The sequence below is a fragment of the Xyrauchen texanus genome, chromosome 34 (genome assembly GCF_025860055.1).
Source record: "Xyrauchen texanus isolate HMW12.3.18 chromosome 34, RBS_HiC_50CHRs, whole genome shotgun sequence".
In the NCBI taxonomy this organism is placed as follows: domain Eukaryota; kingdom Metazoa; phylum Chordata; class Actinopteri; order Cypriniformes; family Catostomidae; genus Xyrauchen; species Xyrauchen texanus.
The window spans coordinates 3624660-3651975 of NC_068309.1; the positions used below are offsets into that span (position 1 = coordinate 3624660).

At 38.0% G+C, this 27316-nt stretch overlaps 1 protein-coding gene across 1 annotated transcript in view; it reads left to right on the forward strand.

Moving 5' to 3' along the window:
* Positions 1-25356, forward strand: part of LOC127627754 (synaptic vesicle glycoprotein 2C-like) — a 62879-nt gene extending 37523 nt beyond the window's left edge. The window contains exons 5-13 of the mRNA XM_052104288.1: positions 2896-3029; positions 3115-3204; positions 3995-4105; positions 4369-4457; positions 8858-9022; positions 14383-14516; positions 20670-20873; positions 21417-21576; positions 22244-25356. Of these exons, the coding sequence (XP_051960248.1) occupies positions 2896-3029; positions 3115-3204; positions 3995-4105; positions 4369-4457; positions 8858-9022; positions 14383-14516; positions 20670-20873; positions 21417-21576; positions 22244-22427 (1271 nt within the window). The 3' untranslated portion in view covers positions 22428-25356. The remainder of the gene's footprint in view (positions 1-2895; positions 3030-3114; positions 3205-3994; positions 4106-4368; positions 4458-8857; positions 9023-14382; positions 14517-20669; positions 20874-21416; positions 21577-22243) is intronic.
* The last annotated feature ends 1960 nt before the right edge of the window (positions 25357-27316 follow it).

A 27316-nucleotide genomic window follows, 5' to 3' on the forward strand; every position in this document is an offset into this window, starting at 1 on the left:
TTCCTCTGCAGCTGTCCTGCAAGCATCTCTATCGGCTCTGTTGCTCACCATTTCTCAGTTTCTGAATAAAAACACTGCGTCTCTAGCCCATCACACACACCATATGGCTCCGCTCCGCTTCTGCAGCGTTAGAGAACAGCAGCCATGTGGAAAATGATAACAATTTTAATGAGTATTTTTCAGCATGAATGTGTGTGTGTCTTCAGTCAGTATTTCTCCTGGAGGGATTCTTAATAGACTCTCGCAGCCTCCTCTTCATATACACAAAAACAAACTTATTCACTGTGAAATTCACTCGAGGAGTTTATCCAGAGGCTTTGTGGAAAGCAGTAAAAACAACTGAGACATTGTAGAAGTGCTTGGAAGAGAGAGAGAAATGTCCTAATCAATTTTTTTTTTACATGTATCATGGTATTACCATCTTAGTTTCGACAGTTACCATAGTATCACCATGTTCCATGGTATTACCATTTATTCTGGATATGTACCATGATATTATCATGTTTTCTGGACAAGTACCATGATATTATTTCTGGACATGTACCATGATATTACCATGTTTTCTGGATATGTACCATGATATTACCATGTTTTCTGGATATGTACCATGATATTACCATGTTTTCTGGACATGTACCATGATATTACCATGTTTTCTTGATATGTACCATGATATTACCATGTTTTCTGGACATGTACCATGATATTACCATGTTTTCTTGATATGTACCATGATATTACCATGTTTTCTGGACATGTACCATGATATTACCATGTTTTCTGGACATGTACTATGATATTACCATGTTTTCTGGACATGTACCATGATATTACCATGTTTTCTGGATATGTACCATGATATTACCATGTTTTCTGGACATGTACCATGATATTACCATGTTTTCTGGATATGTACCATGATATTATCATGTTTCTGGACATGTACTATGATATTACCATGTTTTCTGGATATGTACCATGATATTACCATGTTTTCTGGATATGTGCCATGATATTACCATGTTTTCTGGACATGTACCATGATATTATCATGTTTCTGGACATGTACCATGATATTACCATGTTTTCTGGATATGTGCCATGATATTACCATGTTTTCTGGACATGTACCATGATATTATCATGTTTCTGGACATGTACCATGATATTATCATGTTTCTGGACATGTACCATGATATTACCATGTTTTCTGGATATGTGCCATGATATTACCATGTTTTCTGGACATGTACCATGATATTACCATGTTTTCTGGACATGTACCATGATATTACCATGTTTTCTGGATATGTACCATGATATTACCATGTTTTCTGGACATGATACCATGATATTACCATGTTTTCTGGACATGTACCATGATATTACCATGTTTTCTGGATATGTACCATGATATTATCATGTTTCTGGACATGTACTATGATATTACCATGTTTTCTGGACATGTACCATGATATTACCATGTTTTCTGGACATGTACCATGATATTACCATGTTTTCTGGATATGTACCATGATATTACCATGTTTTCTGGATATGTACCATGATATTATCATGTTTCTGGACATGTACTATGATATTACCATGTTTTCTGGACATGTACCATGATATTACCATGTTTTCTGGATATGTGCCATGATATTACCATGTTTTCTGGACATGTACCATGATATTATCATGTTTTCTGGACAAGTACCATGATATTATTTCTGGACATGTACCATGATATTACCATGTTTTCTGGATATGTACCATGATATTACCATGTTTTCTGGACATGTACCATGATATTACCATGTTTTCTGGATATGTACCATGATATTACCATGTTTTCTGGATATGTACCATGATATTACCATGTTTTCTGGACATATACCATGATATTACCATGTTTTCTGGACATGTACCATGATATTACCATGTTTTCTGGACATGTACCATGATATTACCATGTTTTCTGGATATGTACCATGATATTATCATGTTTCTGGACATGTACTATGATATTACCATGTTTTCTGGACATGTACCATGATATTACCATGTTTTCTGGATATGTGCCATGATATTACCATGTTTTCTGGATATGTACCATGATATTACCATGTTTTCTGGACATGTACCATGATATTATCATGTTTCTGGACATGTACTATGATATTACCATGTTTTCTGGACATGTACCATGATATTACCATGTTTTCTGGATATGTGCCATGATATTACCATGTTTTCTGGACATGTACCATGATATTATCATGTTTTCTGGACATGTACCATGATATTATCATGTTTCTGGACATGTACCATGATATTACCATGTTTTCAAGACATGTACCATGATATTACCATATTTTCTGGATACATGATATTACCATGTTTTCTGGATATGTACCATGATATTACCATGTTTTCAGGACATGTACCATGATATTACCATGTTTTCTGGACATGTACCATGATATTACCATGTTTTCTGGATATGTGCCATGATATTACCATGTTTTCTGGATATGTACCATGATATTACCATGTTTTCAAGACATGTACCATGATATTACCATATTTTCTGGATACATGATATTACCATGTTTTCTGGACATGTACCATGATATTATCATGTTTTCTGGACAAGTTCCCTGATATTACCATGTTTTCTGGACATGTACCATGATATTACCATGTTTTTTGGACATGTACCATGATATTACCATGTTTTCTGGATATGTACCATGATATTATCATGTTGTTTGGAACATCTTGTGGACCAAAATGTCAAATTAGTCTCAACTTTTCGATAAAGGTGGATGAAATGTATAACGGTTCCTCTTTGTATATATGTGTGGTTGTATAACTATGTCTCTGTGTGTGCAGGCTGGAGTTTCAGTATGGGTTCAGCGTATCAGTTTCATAGTTGGCGCGTGTTCGTGGTGGTCTGTGCGCTGCCATGCGTCTCAGCAGTCGTGGCACTCACGTTCATGCCAGAAAGTCCGCGATTCTACCTAGAGGTAAATTGTGTGTTTATATTTGTGTATTCTCTTGTGTGTGCGTATCATGTGTGCATAAATATCTCTTTATTCTCTGTATATTCAGATGGGGAAACACGACGAGGCGTGGATGGTTCTTAAACAGATTCATGACACCAACATGCGTGCTCGCGGAGAACCAGAGAAAGTCTTTACAGTGAGTAACACACATGCGCACAGATACACACATTTGCTTAGCTATTTAAACTAGAACTTAACATAGACTTCTATAATACATGCTAAAATACACACAAAGTATTATAAATGTTAACATTATACATGTACACATTTCTGCTCATCGAAAATATGAGCTGCACTGAATTGGGCTAATCAGCCGGGAGATAAAGACGAGCTGGAGGTGCCAGTTCGAGAGAGAGAGAGTTTATATTGACTGTTCAGCCGGTTCCCGCCTCCGCCTTGCCCATCCTGAACCTGTTACAGTAGTGCCGAAACCCGGGAAGGAGGAGGGATGCGCTGTTGTGGAGTCCTCACCGCTTCCGTCCGCCAAAGGAGCAGCTGCGGCCCTCTGCCTGGAGACGGAGGGATTGCTGCCGGCCGGGAAGTGCTGGAGGAGCTGCGGCCATATACCGAAGACAGGGAGGAGCGGTTCCGTCCGCCACGGGCCAGAGGACTCGCTGCCGTCCGCCAGAGGGCAGAAGAGCGGTTGAGGACCAGGCGACAGTGTGTCCAGGAGCCGGCGAACACATTTTTCTCTCCTCTCTCTCTCTCTGTCGCTACGCCTCGCTCTTTCCTCTCACCTTTCCCTCCCCTCGTCTATCCCAGGGTTCTAGAAAGGCGGGGAAGACCTGCTGGCAGGCACGGCCAGAAAGGCAACGGGTTTCCCCGACTCCCCGTGTTTAAGACGTTTGCAAATGCTCACTCTCTCAAACTTTACTAAACCACATCACTGCACAAGTAATGTCCCGTCTCTCTGTCTCCCCCTGTAGGTGAACCGTATAAAGATCCCCAAACACCTGGACGAGCTGGTGGAGATGCAGTCAGAGTCGGCAAACCCTGCGGCCAAAGTGTTATTCAGAATCCAAAATGAACTGTATGGAGTGAGTGAACAAACACCTCAATACTTAACCCAGTTGGAGAAAGGATGTGTGTTTGATGTCTCATATACAGTATATATACAATATGTTTGTGTATAAACTGAAGTCCAGCTGGAATCTAAACGGACCAAATGTTCTGCTGATTAATCTTTGCTCAGCATTTCTTAACGGTGTGATGGAAAGAAATCTAAACGTTCACATTACGAGCAGGTGTTTTATTTGTGTGTAATGCATTAATGTGTGCATGTGTTTGTGTGTTTGCACAGATTTGGCGTACGTTCCTGAAGTGTTGGGATTACCCCGTCAAGGATAATACCATGAAGCTGGCCGTGGTTTGGTTCTCGCTGTCGTTCGGGTGAGACAGTTTGGCTGTGATAGCCGCCGTCTGATTGGCTTGATTGAAACACACATTACACAGACATGATTACGCTGATCACACGGTGTTTGGGTGAATCTCACAAAAACGGTCAAGAACATGTCCAGGACTGTAAAGCAGTTCAATGGAAAGGAGGTGGCGAGAACTTAAACCAAAAGACAAACACACACATGACGGACATGTCCGTACACGATCTCTCTCTTGTCGCACCACCTTCCGCAATCGGCCTTTATCCCTCTCAGAGGCCTGATAGGGGACCGGGTGTGTATAATCACGACCCGGCCCCGCCCTGCACCTTGTCACATTCCTCCCTCGTTCTCTCAGGCTGGGGAGCCCCCGGCATGACGTACACCCCCCTTTCCCTGGGGGAGGGCGTGCCCTAAGCCCCGTCTGCCGGCAGGTCATCCCCATCTACCTGGATGAGGGAGGAGACAAGGGGAGGGAAACAGAAATATAAAAAATGGGGGGGGGGGTTCCTGTAACAGTGTAGTACCTCCCCCAAAAAACAATGTCATATTTAAACAAGAGGGAAAAGGCCAACGCGGATCGGTAGTGAGAGAGAGAGGAGAGAGAGAGATAAAAAAAAACACTTACTCGCCAGTTCTCCGATACGCCGTAGCTTGTTCCTCGGCCACTCCTCCACCCTCTAACGGACGACAGCCGCGCGTCTCCAGGCGGATCGGAGGCAGTCCTCCAGCACCTGGCGGATGGAACACCCCGCCGCGTTCTCGGGGAACAGAAGGGGGTCTCCCACGCCCCTGGCAGCGGTTCTCCCACTCCATGCGGTCGGCAGCGAGCCCCTCCCTGCTCGCGGTCGGCGGTCTCAGACCCCGCCGCGTTTCAGCGGCCAGTAGGGGACTCCTCCGCCCCTGGCAGCGGCCCTGACCACTCCAGGTGGTCAGTTAAGAGCCCCTTCTCCCCTCGCAGTCGGCGGCCATTCCTCCGCTTCCAGGCGGCTGGGCTCCTCCGTCCCCCTGCTGCTCCGTTGGGGTGGATGGTAGTGGCGAGAAATCTACTACTGCGTATCCCTCCTCCTTCCCGGGTTTCGGCACCAGTGTAAAGCAGTTCAATGGAAAGGAGGCGGCGAGAACCGGCCTGGCGATATAAACAATATTTTAATGATTAACTTAAACAAAAGACAAACACACACATGACGGACATGTCCGTAAACGATCTCTCTCGTCGCACCACCGTCCGCAGTCGGTCTTTATCCCTCTCGGAGGCTTAATTAGCCTGATAAGGGACCGGGTGTGTATAATCACGACCCGGCCCCACCCTCCGCCCTGTCACAAGGACATATTTCCCTCCAAAATCAAAAGAAATATGAACTTTTTAAGAAATTATATTTTGATATTTTTAGGACCTTTAACATTTTTGTATTGTGACAGTATTTGAATGATAATTAAGTACATTTAAAGCCCCTTCCCCTCTCAGTAGCCTACAATAATGTGATACAATCTGATTCTACTAATGTGAAAAATATTACGATTGCATTTTATTTTCATATTATTTAAGTTGCAAAATATATTTAAGTCATCTCTATAGAGAATACACAGATGAGCCAAATCATTATGACCACCTGCCTAATATGCTGTTGGTCATCCGCATGCTGCCAAAACAGCGCCGACCTGCCGTAACATGGATTCTACAAGACCCCTGAAGTTGTTCGGATCATTGTTGGATCGGAAGTTGTCCTGTCGTATCTGGCACACTCAAATTACCAGCGGATCCTTCCAATCTTATAAGTTGCGAGGTGGAGCCACCATCGCTCAGACATCCCACAGATGCTCAATCGGATTGAGATCTGGGGAATTTGGAGGCCAAGACAACGCCAAAAACTCTTCATCATGTTCCTCAATCCGATTCCTGAACAATGTGTGCAGTGTGGCAGGGCGCATTATCCTGCTGAAAGAGGCCACTGCCATCAGGGAACACCGTTGCAATGAAGGGGTGTACCTTGTCTGCAACTATGTTTAGGTAGGTCCCACGTATCAAATTGACATCCACATGAATGTCCTGACCCAGGGTTTCCCAGCAGAACATTACCCAGAGCATAAAACTCCCACCACCGGCTTGCCGTCTTCCCACAATGCATCCTGGTGCCATCATTTCCCAAGAGAAATGGTGCACACGTACACGGCCGACCACATGATGTAAAATAAAAGAGGACTTATCGGACCAGGCAATCTTCTTCCACTGCTCCAAGGTCCAGTTCTAAAACTGGCGTGCCCTGTTTAGTTAGACCTTCTGTGAGTTCGGACTGGACGGGATAGCCGTCATTGCCCTCGCCTTGACATGTGGCCTTGTTAGGAGATGATCAACGTTATTCGGTGCACCTGACAGTGGTCATAATGTTTTGGCTCATCAGTGGTGGTTAGCATGTTGGGCTGACTAGCCAATTAGACACTCGCGTTAAACGGAGATGCATGTGTCAGATGAGAAGCATATTTAGCATCTATAGGCAGCGCACGCGAGATGAATCTCATTTAATTTACTGAATTGCATTTCATTTTTAATGCCTGTAAAGCCATGATTTATGTCATTTTTTTGTTTCTTTTCATTTTGGTGTGAAATATGACACAGACATTTATTACAGCATTTTACAGTATTTGACATTTTTAATACGGTAAAAATATGATCCGTTCTGTTTTCGTCAGGAGCTACTGCGAGACATACAGCCTTATATCTCTCTGCCTCTCCCTCTATCTCTCTCCCCCTCTGGCACTATAATGAAGTGTTGCCCCGATAATCACCATGTTTTAAGTAGCTGTCTTACTGTGGTTAGGCCCAGGGGCGGAGCTGCATGAAGGGGACTAGTCAATGTTTAATAACTGTATTTATTAGAGCTTAAGTCTGGATGGACGGGCTCCACTGATGTGTAACTACACACTCACAAAACCCAACTTAAAACTACAACTATTCTATTCTAAAGAAATGATCTATTCTATTCTACTCTTGTTTTCTATCTTTTTCTATTTTGTTATTTTCTATTCTGTAGTGTTTAATTATAATTCACTTGTATATTGTAATTATAATTGTTCAATAGGCAAACTCTGTAGAAATATGAGAATTTACACACATAGACAAACGCACAAACACAGACACACACACACACATAGATACACTAAGACACACACACACAGACACACACACACACACACATAGACACACACAGACACACACAGACACACACACATAGACATACAGACACACAGACACACACATAGATACACATAGACACACACAAACACAGACACACACACACACACACACACACATAGACACACACACACACACACACACAGAGACACAAATAGACACACACACACAGACACACACACACACACACACTCAGACACACACAGACACACACACACACACACACACATAGACACACACAGACACACACACATAGACATACAGACACACAGACACACACATAGATACACATAGACACACACAAACACAGACACACACACACACACACAGACACACACACACACACACACACAGAGACACAAATAGACACACACACACACACACACACACACAGACACACACACACACACACACACACAGAGACACAAATAGACACACACACACACACACACACACAGACACATAGACACACACACATAGACACACACATAGACACACACATAGACACACACACACACACACACACACACACATAGATACACATAGACACACACAAACACAGACACACACACAGACACACACACACACACATACAGAGACACAAATAGACACGCACACACACACACACAGACACACACACACACACACACACACACACACAGAGACACAAATAGACACACACACACACACAGACACATAGACACACACACATAGACACACACATAGACACACACATAGACACACACACACACACACACACAGACACACACACACTCACAACACACACACACATAGACACACACAGACACAGACACACACACACACACATAGACACACACACACAGACACACACACACAGACACACACACACACACACACTCACACACACAGACACACACACACAGACACACACACACACAGACACACACACACGCTCACACACACAGACACACACACACAGACACACACACACACAGACACACACACACGCTCACACACACAGACACACACACACAGACACACAGACACACACATTAGCAGCTAATTAAACGGAGAGCAGATGCCTCTATCTTTCTTTCTGTGAGACTGGAGACACCACTGAGCAACAGAAATTAATTAACTAAGAGTTGGTGTCAACCACCTGCGACACACACAGTAACTACATGAGAGAGTCACTCAAACACAACCTGTCTCTCATCTCCAGTGTTTCCTGTGTGCAGGTATTACGGTCTCTCTGTCTGGTTCCCTGATGTCATAAAGCACCTGCAGGCGGATGACTACGCGTCCCGTGTGAAGATACACAATAACGAGAGGATCGAAGATTTCACCTTTAATTTCACTCTGGAGAACCAGATCCATTATAACGGAGTCTTCATCAACGACAGGTGCGACACTAAAAACCTTTCATTCAAAGGGGTCATATTCTACATTTTATTTGATATTTTCCCCTGAAGTCTACTTATAATAACTTATAAGCACCAAAAACAGTGTTCATCGTTTCCAAGAGCATTTCTACACTCCCTCTGACTTTTACAATCAAAACCGGTCGTTTTAGCTGCTGAACCTGTTATGATGCATACGGGTCTGTTTTTAGGTGAACCTCATTATTGTTGTAAAATCATTCCAACACATTCAGTAATGCAATTCTATTTTATTCTATTCACTTCTTCTCTGTTCTGTTTTGCCCTGATCTGTTCTATCATATTATATTCTATAATATTCTGTCCTGTTTTTCTGTTCACATTTATTGTATTAGATATTTTTATCTATTCTATTCTATCTAGTTCTGTTCTATTATTCTGTATTATTCAACAGACAAACTGCTTGTCACTGCAAGCTTTTGCAAACATTTCATTCTGTTCAGTTCTGCTCTGTTCTATCCTTTTTGTTGTTTTATTCTATTCTATTCTGTTGTTCTATTCACTTTTATTGTATTGTATTCTGCTCTATTCTATTCCATCTTGTTCAGTTCTATTATTCTCGTTTATTTAATTCTGTATTATTCAACCGATTAATTGCTTGAAACGCAATTCTACTTTGTGTTCTATTCAGTTCTGCTCTGTTTATCCTATTCTATTCTGTTGTTCTATTCACTTTCATTGTATTCTTTTCCTTTTTGATCTTCTCTATTCTATTCTACCTTGTTCTGTTCTATTATTCTCTATTATTTAATTCTGTATTATTCAACAGACAAATTGCTTGTCACTGCAAACTTTTAATATAGTACAATTCTATTTTATTCTATTCAGTTCTACTCTGTTCCATCCTTTTTTCTGTTCTATTCTACCTTGTTCTGTTCTATTATTCTCTATTATTTAATTCTGTATTATTCAACAGACAAATTGCTTGTCACTGCAAACTTTTAATATAGTACAATTCTATTTTATTCTATTCAGTTCTACTCTGTTCCATCCTTTTTTCTGTTCTATTCTACCTTGTTCTGTTCTATTATTCTCTATTATTTAATTCTGTATTATTCAACAGACAAATTGCTTGTCACTGCAAACTTTTAATATAGTACAATTCTATTTTATTCTATTCAGTTCTGCTCTGTTCCATCCTTTTTCCTGTTCTATTCTATTCTAGTTTTGTTCTATTATTCTCTATTATTTAATTCTGTATTATTCAACAGACAAATTGCTTGTCACTGCAAAGATTTACTTTGATACAATTCTATTTTATTCTATTCAGTTCTACTCTGTTCCATCCTATTTCCTGTTCTATTCTATTCTATCTTGTTTTGTTCTATTATTCTCTATTTAATTCTGTATTATTCAACAGACAAATTGCTTGTCACTGCAAAGATTTACTTTAATACAATTCTATTTTATTCTATTCAGTTCTACTCTGTTCCATCCTTTTTCCTGTTCTATTCTATTCTAGTTTTGTTCTATTATTCTCATTATTTAATTCTGTATTATTCAACAGACAAATTGCTTGTCACGGCAAACCTTTACTTTAATACAATTCTATTTTATTCTATTCAGTTCTACTCTGTTCCATCCTTTTTCCTGTTCTATTCTATTCTAGTTTTGTTCTATTATTCTCATTATTTAATTCTGTATTATTCAACAGACAAATTGCTTGTCACGGCAAACCTTTACTTTAATACAATTCTATTTTATTCTATTCAGTTCTACTCTGTTCCATCCTTTTTCTGTTCTATTCTACCTTGTTCTGTTCTATTATTCTCTATTATTTAATTCTGTATTATTCAACAGACAAATTGCTTGTCACTGCAAACTTTTAATATAGTACAATTCTATTTTATTCTATTCAGTTCTGCTCTGTTCCATCCTTTTTCCTGTTCTATTCTATTCTAGTTTTGTTCTATTATTCTCTATTATTTAATTCTGTATTATTCAACAGACAAATTGCTTGTCACTGCAAACTTTTAATATAGTACAATTCTATTTTATTCTATTCAGTTCTACTCTGTTCCATCCTTTTTTCTGTTCTATTCTACCTTGTTCTGTTCTATTATTCTCTATTATTTAATTCTGTATTATTCAACAGACAAATTGCTTGTCACTGCAAACTTTTAATATAGTACAATTCTATTTTATTCTATTCAGTTCTGCTCTGTTCCATCCTTTTTCCTGTTCTATTCTATTCTAGTTTTGTTCTATTATTCTCTATTATTTAATTCTGTATTATTCAACAGACAAATTGCTTGTCACTGCAAAGATTTACTTTAATACAATTCTATTTTATTCTATTCAGTTCTACTCTGTTCCATCCTTTTTTCTGTTCTATTCTATTCTAGTTCTGTTCTATTATTATCATTATTTAATTCTGTATTATTCAACAGACAAATTGCTTGTCACGGCAAACTTTTACTTTAATACAATTCTATTTTATTCTATTCAGTTCTACTCTGTTCCATCCTATTTCCTGTTCTATTCTATTCTATCGTGTTTTGTTCTATTATTCTCTATTTAATTCTGTATTATTCAACAGACAAATTGCTTGTCACGGCAAACTTTTACTTTAATACAATTCTATTTTATTCTATTCAGTTCTACTCTGTTCCATCCTATTTCCTGTTCTATTCTATTCTATCTTGTTTTGTTCTATTATTATCTATTTAATTCTGTATTATTCAACAGACAAATTGCTTGTCACGGCAAACCTTTACTTTAATACAATTCTATTTTATTCTATTCAGTTCTACTCTGTTCCATCCTTTTTCCTGTTCTATTCTATTCTATCTTGTTTTGTTCTATTATTCTCATTATTTAATTCTGTATTATTCAACAGACAAATTGCTTGTCACGGCAAACCTTTACTTTAATACAATTCTATTTTATTCTATTCAGTTCTACTCTGTTCCATCCTTTTTTCTGTTCTATTCTACCTTGTTCTGTTCTATTATTCTCTATTATTTAATTCTGTATTATTCAACAGACAAATTGCTTGTCACTGCAAACTTTTAATATAGTACAATTCTATTTTATTCTATTCAGTTCTGCTCTGTTCCATCCTTTTTCCTGTTCTATTCTATTCTAGTTTTGTTCTATTATTCTCTATTATTTAATTCTGTATTATTCAACAGACAAATTGCTTGTCACTGCAAACTTTTAATATAGTACAATTCTATTTTATTCTATTCAGTTCTACTCTGTTCCATCCTTTTTTCTGTTCTATTCTACCTTGTTCTGTTCTATTATTCTCTATTATTTAATTCTGTATTATTCAACAGACAAATTGCTTGTCACTGCAAACTTTTAATATAGTACAATTCTATTTTATTCTATTCAGTTCTACTCTGTTCCATCCTTTTTCCTGTTCTATTCTATTCTAGTTTTGTTCTATTATTCTCTATTATTTAATTCTGTATTATTCAACAGACAAATTGCTTGTCACTGCAAAGATTTACTTTAATACAATTCTATTTTATTCTATTCAGTTCTACTCTGTTCCATCCTTTTTCCTGTTCTATTCTATTCTAGTTCTGTTCTATTATTATCATTATTTAATTCTGTATTATTCAACAGACAAATTGCTTGTCACGGCAAACCTTTACTTTAATACAATTCTATTTTATTCTATTCAGTTCTACTCTATTCAGTTCTACTCTGATCTATCCTTTTTTCTGTTCTATTCTATTCTTGTTCAGTTCTCTTATTCTCTATTATTTAATTCTGTATTATTCAACAGACAAATTGCTTGTCACTGCAAACTTTTACTTTAATACAATTCTATTTTATTCTATTCAGTTCTACTCTGTTCCATCCTTTTTTCTGTTCTATTCTATTCTATCTTGTTCTGTTCTATTATTCTCTATTATTTAATTCTGTATTATTCAACAGACAAATTGCTTGTCACTGCAAACTTTTACTATAGTACAATTCTATTTTATTCTATTCAGTTCTACTCTGTTCCATCCTTTTTCCTGTTCTATTCTATTCTAGTTCTGTTCTATTATTCTCTATTATTTAATTCTGTATTATTCAACAGACAAATTGCTTGTCACTGCAAACTTTTACTTTAATACAATTCTATTTTATTCTATTCAGTTCTACTCTGTTCTATCCTTTTTTCTGTTCTATTCTATTCTATCTTGTTCTGTTCTCTTATTCTCTATTATTTAATTCTGTATTATTCAACAGACAAATTGCTTGTCACTCTAAACGTTTACTTTAATACAATTCTATTTTATTCTATTCAGTTCTACTCTGTTCTATCCTTTTTTCTGTTCTATTCTATTCTATCTTGTTCTGTTCTATTATTCTCTATTATTTAATTCTGTATTATTCAACAGACAAATTGCTTGTCACTCTAAACGTTTACTTACGCCCTTATTCATTTTAAGTTATCACTTTTTTCGCATTATTATATTCTTTATTTGTATAATATAGTATTTAATTATAAACTATGCAAAAAAAATAAAAAAATAATGGTCCTTAAAATGAGGCTTGATTTTCAGTAAAGTATAAGTCCTTATTTTTCAATTTTGATTTTGGGGTGAAATATGACCCAGATATTTCTTACTATGATTTACTACAAACATTTCAATCAAGTTTACTTTTATAGCACATTATAAACATGTTGACCAATGTGCTTCACACAAGAATGATCCAAATATAACCATATGCATAAACATAAACCACTATATCACAATAAAACATGAATAGAACGTAATTATAGAACATCTTTATCGTTGCAAAATCATTGTACCGCAAGTGATTCTGTAACAATTCTATTTTATTACAGTATTTTCAGTTCTGCTGTTTTCCATCCTCTTCTTATCTGTCTTATTCTTTGCTGTTATTGTATTCAGTTCTATTTAGTTCTATTCTATTTGGTATCATTTTATTCTCTTTTGTTTAAAAGACAAATTGCTTATCACCGGAAACGGGTTAGCACAAAGTGAACCAACATTTTCCATGTGGCCTATTTCAGCACCTCGGTTTGAAATGAAAAGCTAATCGTGTGTTTCTCAGGATACATGAATAAGAAGTGAATGATGTGGTCTTGTGCGCTTCTACAAACACATTAAGGTGCTCGAGTAATACTGGTCATAACATTTGGTTTTCATGGTCATGTCTCAGACACACACACAGCGGCAGGAAATGAAAAACCTCTTATCGCTTGTGTCCTCTTCTCGTCTTCCTCTCATGAATGGGATGACTGTCTAATCTGTGTTGTTTTAGCACACAGCTCTTTTTAATTATCGATGTCAGTCATTCTCGTGTATCTCCAGCTGATTAAAAGCAGTTTCCTCTCCTGTCCTGTTTTTCAGATTTGTTAGCATGAAGTTTAAATCCGTGACTTTCATCGACTCCACCTTTCAGAGCTGTTATTTTGAGGACGTGAGCTCCATTGGTTCTTACTTCAAGAACTGCACCATCATTGAAGCTTTCTTCTATAATACAGGTGAGACTGCGTCTTGTAAAATCAGGAATATATCAGTGAACATTACAATTGTCATTTTCAAGCCTGGAAACGTCATGGAAATGTTTTGGTCAAATAAAGAGTTGGGGGAAACCTGTATATCTAATCTGAGAACATTTATGGAAATTTTGTCCAGAAAACGTTCAAATAGAATCGCGAATCGTGTCTTTACGTTTGCATTTCATCATCGTGAACACACAGTGTCTATCGAAATTCAAATTTAATTTCCAGTGTTGTATTGAAATAATAATGACACCTTCATAAACGAGTAAATTTGCAATTTGCGCATAAAATATGTGAATTCCAAACGTTGGTAATTAGGGGGCGTGTGCATGTTCATTAATGATCATAATCCACGTCCATAAAAAGGCATATAAGGAAGGGACCAGACTCGCTAGTAAATGCTGTTAACGTCTATGCGGAACAGTTATGAAATCGATTTTATGAATGAAGTGCATTCACATCGTAAAATTTTGATTGAGCGAGCACAATAAAGCCTCAAAGAATGGTAAATGGTCTGCACTTATATAGCGCCTTTTTTAAACTTAGCGGTATTCAAAGCGCTTTACACTGCGCCACATTCACGTACTCACACACCAATAGCGGCAGAGCTGCTATGTAAGGCGCTAGTCTGCCATTGGGAGCAACTTGGGGTTCAGTGTCTTGCCCAAGGACACTTCGGCATGTGGAGTCATGTGGGCTGGGAATCGAACCGTCAACTCTGCGATTAGCAGTCACCCGCTCTACCACCTGAGCCAGCAAAGAAAGTGAGGGTTTACTGTTAAATACATAGGTATTTTATTATTATATACAGTATATATATGTGACACTCTTGTTCTACCCGCTCCGTACGGGACTCGAACATAGGTCTCCGGCATGGGAGGCGGGTGCTCTAACAAGGAGGCTAAAGGCTACAGCCTCTAGCGTCAGTCGCTAGTGCGCTAGTGCACCTCTTGAGGTCAGGAGAGTGAGGTTTTACACACTGCACAGCTATCTACCAGCTGGCTCGATTTACCTCACTCCCATCCGGGTCACGGCACCAACGTGACACTAATGTTCTACCCGCTCTGTACGGGACTCGAACCTAGGTCTCCGGCGTGGGAGGCGGGTGCTCTAACAAGGAGGCTAAAGGCTACAGCTGGCATATTGTTACCTATATGCCAAGGTATTTTTTTTTTAATCACAGGGTACATATTCTAATAGCGTTAGACTCAAAGTATTTTTTATATGCATCTAAAGCGTACCCCCAATTAGTTCCCTGTGCTTTAGCCACTACGCCACCACCACTCCAGTTCAACACAATGGAGGTACAGATATTCTAAACCGATTATGAAAAAAACAACTCTGGTATTAGATCGGGATCGGGATCAGCCGATACTGAGATTTCAAATATCGGATCGGAAGAGAAAAAGGTTTATCGTTGCATCCCACAGAGCAATTCACCAATGAATAATAACCTTAAATTCAGTCTGACAGACTCATTCGCCAACGTGTCATACACTAATGTGAGATTAACGGCTATACATGTTTCTATTAATAATATGAAACTGTATTTTGCATTATTATGTTGGTCCTTATGACAATGGATTTACTCTGTACACCTTCATAGGCCAATGGAAACATAGGAGACGGTTACTCAATTCTGCCTTGGGGCATGACTTTTAAAAAAATCAACCCTTGCTCTATTATACTGAAAGAAAAGAAAACAAAAGAAGGGCTTTGTTCTACCCTTGTCGGTTCTTCACATATCAGTGATCTGCGCTGTAAGACACAGTATGTTCTGTCGAGCTCCAATGAGTCACAGAGAACAGAGAGAGAGACAGAGAGAGAGAGAGAGAGAGAGCTGCTTGATGTTTAAATATCACAAAGTATTAAAAACCCTTGACTTTGAAGTTTAAATTGGTTGTAATTCATTGGCCTTTGGAGGCAAAAATACGAGCGGATGCATTAGATGAGAAACAGGATTAAAGATAAAAGCTTAGAAACACTGAGAAGAAAAAGAAGACTGATAAAACATGTGAATTCACCAAGATACCTTAAGCATAAGAACATGAGGATGTTTCAGAGAGATCAAGAGAAGTGTTACGGACATGACTGTTAAATTACAGTAAACATATTTACAAAGAAATTGAATTTCAGTGATAACATTTAGACTAGGGGTGTCAATTGAATACAATTTCTAATCAAATGTAATTGCATGATATGGCATACGTTGATATACATCGCAGTTAATGGCATACGTCGATATTTCCTACGAAATGCCCATAAATAAAAATGCATCAATATATAATGATTAGGGCTGTCGATTTAAAGGGGTCATGACATGGTTTTTTTATTGTATTATTATGTTCCCTTAGGTGCAATTATAGTATTAATATATTTTTTTTTTAAGAAAAACTTTTAAAATCTAGTGATTTATGACCTTTTCCCACCCTGTTTCTCATCCTCTGATTCAAACAGTCTGTTTTGGGGGCGTTTTCCATTTAAGACTTCAGTGTTAACGCCCACTGTTATGATTGGCTAACGTCAGTGCCTATGTATCAATTATTGACGCCCCAGCCAGAACAATATGCAAGTAAACTAAGTAAAAACACTGTGATTATTCATAATGAATGAAATTGCGCTTTAAAAAGTAGTTTAAAATTTAAAATAGATTACTTACAGTTTGCGTCGTCGTTGTTCCCAGAATAGTCGGCACGGACTTATCTTTGAGCAACAGTTTTCTGGCAAAGCCAGCATCATATTGAGATTTGTTCTCAAAACAGTCATCCTTAAAATGTACAGAACAAACGCTTAAGTTAACACTGCCGTGACTGGGACGTCCGCAAAAAATAAACTGCATCCATTTTTCCCTGACGTCTGGATCTTTCGGCAGCTTATTCAGAGGTTTTGTTTGACCACAGCCAGGAACAGCACATCTGTGTGGCATCGTAATTTTCCTGTGCACAAGTAGTCTCTGTCAGAGCTCGCTGTCCATCGACTGAACACTTGTGAGGCGCACGGCGATACTGAAATGAGCGTAGTTGTCTTGCGCTTAAAGCGTAGTTATCTTGTGCTGGAGGCGGTCATATGCAAACGCTGGTACGTCACTTCTAACCGTCACGTCACTTCTAACCATGAATCCAGAACGAGCTGTATTTTGAGCTTGATTAAATAAATGATTCATTTAGAATGGGGAGGACGTCTTAAAATATTAAACTTGCAGGACGTTTTAATGATACAAAGACCTCTTATATACCAAAAGATCAAGGCAAATTTGGTTTCTCATGTCATGACCCCTTTAAGGCGTTAATTCAGTGCGATTAATTTGGCCAAAAATAACGCGTTAAAAAAATTTACGCAATTAATCGCACCATAATAAGGAAGATTCCTGAGAAATTCAAGCTTGTAGTACCACCTGTTTACTCCAGGGGGCAGTAAGTGAAACTTCAGCTGTATGAGCAACACGCAGTATATACAGTGAAACTTCAGTAGCAACAACACAAACATGCGTTACGTTCTTGCGTTCAAAACACTCGAAGGAGTGCAAATGCGATCTAAGAGACCTCAAGATGTGTTTAAAGATTGAGTATTAAACTATATTTAACTTGACACAGTGAACTAAACATTTTATTTTTATGATACAACGCACCCGAGACGCTACACAAGCATGTCTGACGCAGGTGTAAATTGACGGGTCCTTAAACAAGCCCTCACAATAAATCTCCAACTGATTGACATATACTGTATATATATAACATTTTTAAATATTTAAAGATAACTATGTATAGTTATATATTGATATAAATATGTATAATCATTATATGTTGAATTATTGTTATATGAGGGGCTTTCTCATCAAATATTTGCATATGCGATTAATCGCGATTAATTAATCGGGACACCATGTCATTAATTAAATTAAAAATGTTAATCGATTGACAGCCCTAATAATTATATATTGATATAAATATGTATAATCATTATATATTAAATTATTGTTATATGAGGGACTTTCTCATCAAATATTTGCATATGCGATTAATCGCGATTATTTAATCGAGACACCATGTAATTAATTCGATTGAAAATGTTAATCGATTAACAGCCCTAATAATGATTAATTAATAATATTTAAATAATTATAAATAAATATATAATTGAATTCATCAGTCCATCCAAAGTACACTTATTATAAGGGCTTTTCTAAGGACGCATCTATGAACTGCTTTTTTACTTGGAATCAAATGTTTTAATGTTTTCATTTCACAGCTGGTTGGAGCTTCAATGTGTTTCACTAATTGAAGAATTTTTACACTGGATAAAATACTGGAGAAATTGAATGGTAAATAGGATAGAGGGTAATGTGCAAATGTGATATTGCACGGTGTGTGTGCGTAGGCTGGTTTTATTACAAATGGTTATAGAAGCAGACAGCGATCGGGTCATTTGAGAGGTCCGGCTGACTCAGGAAACCGCCTTGTACAAACTCCAGAACTCAGCAGAACAAATGTTAACACACTCACACCAGAGAGAGAGAAAAGAGGCCTCGTGGGAAATTGAGTTCACTTCTCTAATGCTGCAGTTTCAGAACAGCTAAAGAAACTAAATGACAGCGAGGGGGAGTAGATGTAGAAACTGTTAGGTCATGAAGAGCTCGTGAACAAGGAGAGGCATAGATTTGCGTTGCATGCTGAAATACAGTAATAGGTTTTTCATCTGAAGTTAAATTCCCTATAGGCCCTCATGTGCTGTGTACAAAATGTACTCCTAACAGTTGCAGAAGAGGACATTAAAGCATCTATAGCTATCTATCATTCTGTCTGTCTCGCTAGCTAACTAGCAGTCTATCTATCTAGCTAGCTAGATAGCTAACTAGCAGTCTATCAGTCTATCTATCTAGCTAGCTAGATAGCTAACTATCAGTCTATCTGTCTGTCTATCTAGCTAGCTACCTAGCAGTATATCTGCCTAGCTACCTAGCAGTATATCTGTCTTGCTAGCTAGCACTCTATCTAGCTAGCTAACTAGCAGTATATCTGTCTGTCTATCTAGCTAGCTACCTAGCAGTATCTGTCTAGCTAGCTAGCAGGCTATTTAGTTAGCTAAATTGCAGTCTATCTGTCTATCTATCTAGCTAGCATATCTGTCTAGCTAGCTAGCGGTCTATCTGTCTATCTAGCTAACTAGTGGTCTATCTGTCCATCTAGCTAACTAGTGGTCTATCTGTCCATCTAGCTAGCAATAGATCTGTCTATATAGCTAGCTAACTAGTGGTCTATCTATCTATTTAGCTAGTGGTCTATCTGTTTTTCTAGCTAGCTTATATGCAGTCTATCTGTCCATCTGTCTATCTAGTTAACAGTTTATCTGTCTAGCTAGCTAACTAGCAGTCTATCTGTCTATCAAGCTAGCTAGCTAGCTAATTAGCAGTCTATCTAGCGAGCAGTCTATCTGTCTATCTATCTAGCTAACTAGCAGTCTCTCTGTGTATCTAGCTAGTCGTCTATCTGTCTATCTTGATGTGCAGTCTATCTAGCTAGCTAGCTACAATTCTATTTGCCTAGCTAGCTGGTTTATCTGTGAATCTAGATAGCTAACTATCAGTCTATCTAGCTAGTTAACTAGCTCTCTATCAGTCTAACTAGCTAGCTAACTAGCAGTCTATCTTCTATATAGCTAGTTAACTAGCAGTATATCTGTTTATATAGCTAGCTAACCAGCTGTCTATCTGTCTAGCTATCTAACTCGTGGTCTATCTGTCTATCTAGCTAGTTAACTGGTGGTCTATTTGTCTATCTTACTACTGGTCTAGCTAGATAACTAGCTTACCAGCGGTCTCTCTCTCTCTGTCTGTTTAGATAGCTAACTATTGGTCTATCTGCCTATCTAGCTAGTTAACTAGCAGTCTATCTGTCTATGTAGCTAGCAGTCTATCTAACTAGCTAACTAACTAGCAGTCTATCTATCTAGCGGTCTACCTATCTAGCTAGCAAGCTAGTAGTCTAGCTAGCTAGCAGTCTACCTATCCAGCGATCTGTCTCTCTGTCTGTTGCTTCCACTAGTTGTCCTATAAGTTGCATTTGATAAATATTATAAGCTGAAAAATATCTTCTAAATGCAAGTAACACAGTATCTTCTGATTGTTTTATACAGATATTGATGACTCAAAATTCATAGGTTCTTCTGTGATCAACTCCACATTTGCGCTCAATAAGACAGGCTGTCAGATGACATTTGATGACGACTACAGTGCATATTGGGTGTATTTCATAAACTTCCTCGGAACATTAGCTGTGTTGCCAGGCAACATAGTCTCCGCCCTCCTTATGGATAAAGTTGGCCGTTTGAGCATGTTAGGTAAGTAGCTTCACGATAGATTACCATACCAAAACAATTAGATTTTTTTTTTAATCTGCATGAATTAAATTCAGTACTACTAAAATACTACCATGTATACTTACAAATAAAATAAAAAAATTCTATAATTTACAATTTAATTAACATTATGCATAGTTATTTTAACTGATAATTGTAAAAATAGATTTGTTAGAATATATATAGTGTATATATTGTAATATATTAATATATACTGTATATTAAATATATTATGTATATTATATAATATGTTATTAATAAATGCATATATTATCAATTGTATTATATATATATATATATATATATATATATATATATATATATATATATATATAATTATTTTTAAACGTCATTATGAGGAATGCAATGTACTGTATGAAAATCAAATGTTTGATTTTGGGCTGAAAAATGACCCGGACAATTCTTCACAGTTTTCACGAGATTCACCCAATTACTAAATGAAACGCAATTGGTTGATGTTGTTGTAATGGTTCGCATTTATGTTTTCATTGTGTTGTTGTTCAGGTGGCTCTATGGTGTTGTCAGGCATCAGTTGTTTCTTTCTGTGGTTCGGCACGAGTGAATCGATGATGATTGCGATGCTCTGCCTTTATAATGGACTCAGTATCTCTGCCTGGAACTCACTAGATGTGGTTACGGCTGAACTGTATCCCACCGACAGGAGGTACAGTATATGGACATACACATTCACACAATCACTAACAAGCACATACACATAAGGCCATTTCACATGTGTTGCATCAACATTTCCCAATGCATTGAACAAATGTTACAAACTGCAATGTTACTACCCCCGGTAGCGTGTTGTAGCTTAACGATCAAACCGTTATGAATTTTACCCCATTTGACGCTTAACTTTTTAGGCACAGTCAATGATGCAACTGTGGCGGTTAAAAGGCCATTCTGGTTGAGTACCACCTGTACAGTGCACTCTTATGTCTGCATTCTCAGGGCCTCATTTATGAAACACAAGCAGAACTTGTGTTAATTGTTCACAGATCCATTTATACATAAACTGTTGCATCGAATTGAATGCAAAAATTTACATAAGAATGGTTTTACAAATGATTTACACAGAAACTCAAGTTTCATGAATGAGGCCCAACATTTTCACTGTTTACTGTCCACACTTTCCGCTCTCTTGTTACCTAGCAACCCGTTAAATCACTCGTTGTGATGCTATATGCTATGTCTTAAATGTGGAAGGTAATGTGGCATTTGCGATGAAGCCCAAAATCTCGTGAAAGAGACTTTAGACATAAAAACTATCAAACTGCTGATCGCTTCTAATATTGCTAATTGCTAATACTCATTCTCTCTCTCTCCTGTAGGGGAACTGGCTTTGGGTTTTGTAACGCCATGTGTAAGCTGGCCGCAGTTTTGGGTAATCTAATATTTGGTTCATTGGTCGGAATCAGTAAATCTATTCCGATCCTGCTGGCGTCATCTGTACTGGTCTGTGGAGGTCTGGTTGGCTTACGGCTACCCGACACCCGCGGCAATGTCCTCATGTGACCCTACTGTATGGTGACCTCTGAACCCTGAGTTGCCACAGAAACACGCAGGACACGCTCAGGATGACAGTGGAGGTGACAACAACATGTGACATTATATGTTTGGTTTATTTATTCATGTAAAGCTTTTGTTAAAATTTGTTTGTTAATTTATTGACAATTATTTATTGCCGTTTTGCACTTTTGACTTGCCCAGTGCCCAGTTTAGGCCAAAACAAGATTTTTATGCCTTAGCTATGGTAAATCAAATGTTATGATTCTTGTTTTGCCAAATAAAAATTTAAAAGTACAAACAACAGTGAGCTTTTGATCTAATCTGGGCAGGCGAATAATTATAATTATAATAATAATTATTATTATTATTATTATTACGTCTTTAAACATTCAGAGACATTCAAAATTCAGGTGATTTTTATTGTTTTTTAATTTAATTTATTTATTTTACATTCCAGAAACGCTTTTTGTGTCCTTGAAATGATGATGCTTTTACACTCAAACGCGAGTAAAAAAAAAAAAGGCCATTTAGAAATTAGCGATAACCGCTTTTATTGTTAGTCTTGTCGAATTCGTTGGTGACTTCCACCAAAACATTTCTTTAACAACGTACGAAAACAATTATACAGTTTACATTTTCAGCTTTTTATAATGATAATGATACGTCAAAACGCACTCTGATCGCCGCCATAAGGACACGCTTTAGACTTCATTCTTGCCTTCGTGAACTTTATCGTCAGTGTAGCTGAAATTAACTTTAATTGCTGTCTTGGTCTTTTTTCACTGGGTTAAAGGTGTCCTAAACTAGTCCTGACTTTAACCCTAGCTGCTTCCTCGGAAAACTGAATGGCCTATGCTTACTATCCGTGCCTCCTTCCTCTAAAATTCCTCCACCGGTCTCCTGTCAGCCTCTTGTAGGTTGTAGTAACACATCACGCGGCATAACCGAGAGTTTGTGTTTGTGAAGCTTTTCCTGGAAAGCTGCTACTGCTCAATCCAACAGCTCTGTGTAGAAATATATGTTGTGTTTTTAAAAATGTTGCCTTCTCATCACATTTCACAGCATTTTGAAGGTTGCTAAATCTAATTGTGCAATATCGTAGGAATATGCACGATCACGGCCACAAAATACAAAATAAAAGCCATTTAGCCTGGTCTGATTGTTCTGACTAACAGGCCCTGTTGCTGCTGTCTACATGCACTGAAGTACACTAAGGCCAGAAACATACTCTACGCAAGTATGCAGATGTGAATGTTTGGCCATTGTAAACGCATGGTTTCTTAACACGTCGCTGTAAAAACACGTCAGTCCTCAAGGGGGCGATAAAGTAACTAATGCTAACAACAGACATGCTGACATTTGAACTCATTTTAACTTACTTGCGCTGCAAGATTCTCTTAAAGCGTTAGCTTTGCGATGACTTTAGTTGACCTCAGAGATAAAACTGACCATAGAAGAAGACAGTTTACGCTAATGTACGCTATACCGCCCCTTGTGGCAATGCTGAGAATGCAATGTGTATTTGTTTCGTTTCAGAACGCAACGACGAGTGAAACTGAGCTGGAGTAACTAAAAATTTTTGCGTTCGTGTACTTGCGTAGAGAATGTTTCGGGCTTTATAATCGTAATTTTATTTTGTTGTGTGTATGCCAGGAAAGTAAAGATATAAACATTTGTTTGGAATTCGTCGTGGGGAACAACATTGCTAAATGTGTATAAATGTCTGCCTGATAAGTTAAAAAATATGAAAAACATGTCTCTTTATATGTAGGTGTAGATATCTTCAATTTACTGAAAAGAGTAACTCCTTTATGTCTATAGATGTTTATTTTGGCTTGTTGTGAGATTTCGGGGTGTTATTTGAGTTATAGAAAAGATGATTCAGTGTCTTTTATATGATAGAAAACAGCTAATTCCTGTATACAAAGGCTACGTCTACATTAATCCGGACACATTTGAAAACGGCGTTTTCGTTTCAAAACGCTCTCAGTCCACATTAGCGTTTTCACACATTTTCCAAAAGTTCCTCGTTCACACTGAAACGTATGAAAACGCTTAAATCGTGTCACTGCGCATGCGGGAAATCCCCGCTGCATGTACGGTCTGAAACGCGATTGTCCTCGTGTTCCGTCGCCGGACGCTAATTCCGAGTAAATGTCCCTTCGCCTTTGAAGGAACACAATGTGATGGTTGTACAAAGTAACATTTATTTTTTTAATGTTTAATCTATAATTTAAACAACGCTATCAAAGTGAGTATCACGTACAACAGCACCGCTATAACACGCGCCGCCATCTTGATTGTTTTGGTTGGATAGATCACATGACTGTCACATGACAACAAATGCATCATAATTTTCACATATATCCGTTTTCACATTCCACACTACAACGCGAAAACTGCGTTTTCAAATGTATCCACTTTGGAGTCCGTTTTCAAAAAGTTTTCGAACAAAAACGTATTAGTGTGGACAAGGCCTAATACATTTACGTTTGAAAACGCATCTTTTTCTCTCCGTTTTGGCCTTCCGTCCAAACTGAGATGCCGTTTTTGTGTTGTAGTGTGGACTGTGAAAATGGATATTTGTGAAAATGATGTATTTGTTGTCATGTGATGCAGTCATGTGATCTATCCAACCAAAACAATCAAGATGGCGGCCTGTCCACACTAATATGTTTTCGTTTGAAAGTGCATCTTTTTCCTTCCGTCTACACTAAGATGGCGTTTTGAAAACGCACTCCAAAGTGGATACGTTTGAAAACGCCGTTTTCGCGTTGTAGTGTGGACTGTGAAAACGGATGCTTTGGAAAACGATGACGCATTTTTTGTCGTGTGATCTGTCCAATCAAAACAATCAAGATGGCGGCCCATGTTATAGCGGTGCTGTTGTACGTGATACTCACTTTGATAGCGTTGTTTAAAAATAAATGTTACTTTGTACAACCATCACATTGCGATCCTTCAAAGGCGAAGGGACGTTTACTCTGAATTGGTGTCCGGCGACGGAACACGAGGTCAATCGCGTTTCAGACCGTACATGCAACGGGGATAAATTGCAGTGACACGATTTAAGCGTTTTCAGACATTTCATGGTGCGTTCAGACCAGAGGCGTCGAGAGCGTCAAATCGACAGGAAGGCATTCATTTTCTATGGCAGCCAGCGGCTCTCGGTGGCGAGAAGCGGCGCGTCCATGGCCGGCGCGTTTTGGCCGTTGTGGGCGTCAGAGGAAATTTAAAGTTCGGGCTACATTATGGTAATGAGCTTTGACGCAGTTGGGCGGCAACCTATTGGAATATAGAAGTGCTCCGCTCTAGCGAAGTCTAGAGAACACAACTGTGTAAACTTTGGTTCCCACCAAATATTAGTTCTGAAGACAAAATGGAGGAGAAACTGATTATTGTCGTGGCGGGTTTTCCCGTAATAAACAACCGTCCTGGTCCCAGTTATTATTACAAATGTATTTTATTTAGTTTATTTTGGTAACAAACAACCATAATTTGAATTACTTTCTGTCATCGATCGATTTCTTACTTTCACATTTAAAAGATTTCATGAGGATATACGCTTGTGATAGGTCGGCAATAAAGATACGGTCGACATGTCTGGATGTTTTGCGCCCCTTTCAATAAAGTTCACAAAATGAAGCATTCTGAACGAACGTTGCCGCCTATTTCAACTGCGTCAGAGCATCCATGAATCTTCCATAGCGTTGTTGGCAGGGCAGCCAGAGCAAATTATGACGCCCTCGCCACCGTCCACACTAGCGTTTTGGAAAAGGCTAGTGTGGACGGAGAGCGTTTTGAAACGCAAACGCCGTTTTCAAATGTATCCGGATTAATGTAGACGTAGCCGTAGTGTGGACAAGGCCTACATTTGGTCCACAATTTCGAACAAATTGATTTCGTCGCTCAAGAATTTGAGGGATGAATTTGATGACGTGTTTGATGTTTCTGTGGCGGTACATTTGAACTGTTGCTTATTATTATTTTCCTTTCAGTCTCATTTCTCAGCTGAACAAACTCAAAAAGTGGCCTGAATGAAAAGTAAAACCCAAACAAGCTAATAAGCGAACACACTCCTGCATGAGCGTATTGAAACTTTGTGTTGCAATGCTTTGTCTGTTGTGCTCTTGAAGAGTTTGATTTGTTTATTTATTGTTGGAAAGATGAATGTATCATTATTGTGAGTGTGTGGTGTCGTTCTGAAATGGGTTTTGATTGGTTGTGGATCTGGCATGCAAACGACACGTCTGCCCTGTCAAAGTCATTTTGTCAAAGTGTCTGTGACGTCACTGGCCAAATATCTCTCCATGATTTTATTTTGAAAAGAGAGAGAACATGCCATGTATAATGTAAAGAGAAATAAAGTGGATTCGGTTTGGATCCAGATGTACCGCTATTAAAGAGTTTCATTCTCTATAACGCACTGGTGTCTGATTCTTTATTTTACTTTAAAAAAGGACCCCAAATTCATTTTTGATTTCCAAAAAAATCCCTAAGAATAAAAAAATAAGACCATAATGGACACGTACCCATATAGAAATTTGATATATGGCCAGATATGAACATGCTTTAAGAATTATAGCTCATATATTTGAGCATAAATGTAAATATTCAAATTCCAAGTTCGCGCGGGAAAGTTTAACGTTCGACATTCGGTTTCGCAGATGTAAGGGACCGTCTGAAAACTCCACTCACTACGCTAAAACAGGAGATGTCCACTCATTCGTTCAATTTACGTGCATGTTATACGTGAAAATAATAAATAAAAAATCTGTAAAATACATTTTCACATCCAGAATGTTCTTAAAACTTCCCAGAGGAAAGACAGACTTACTATAGGTGATATTATTACAGTAATCAATTATTCTAGAACAATATTCACTAAAATTCAC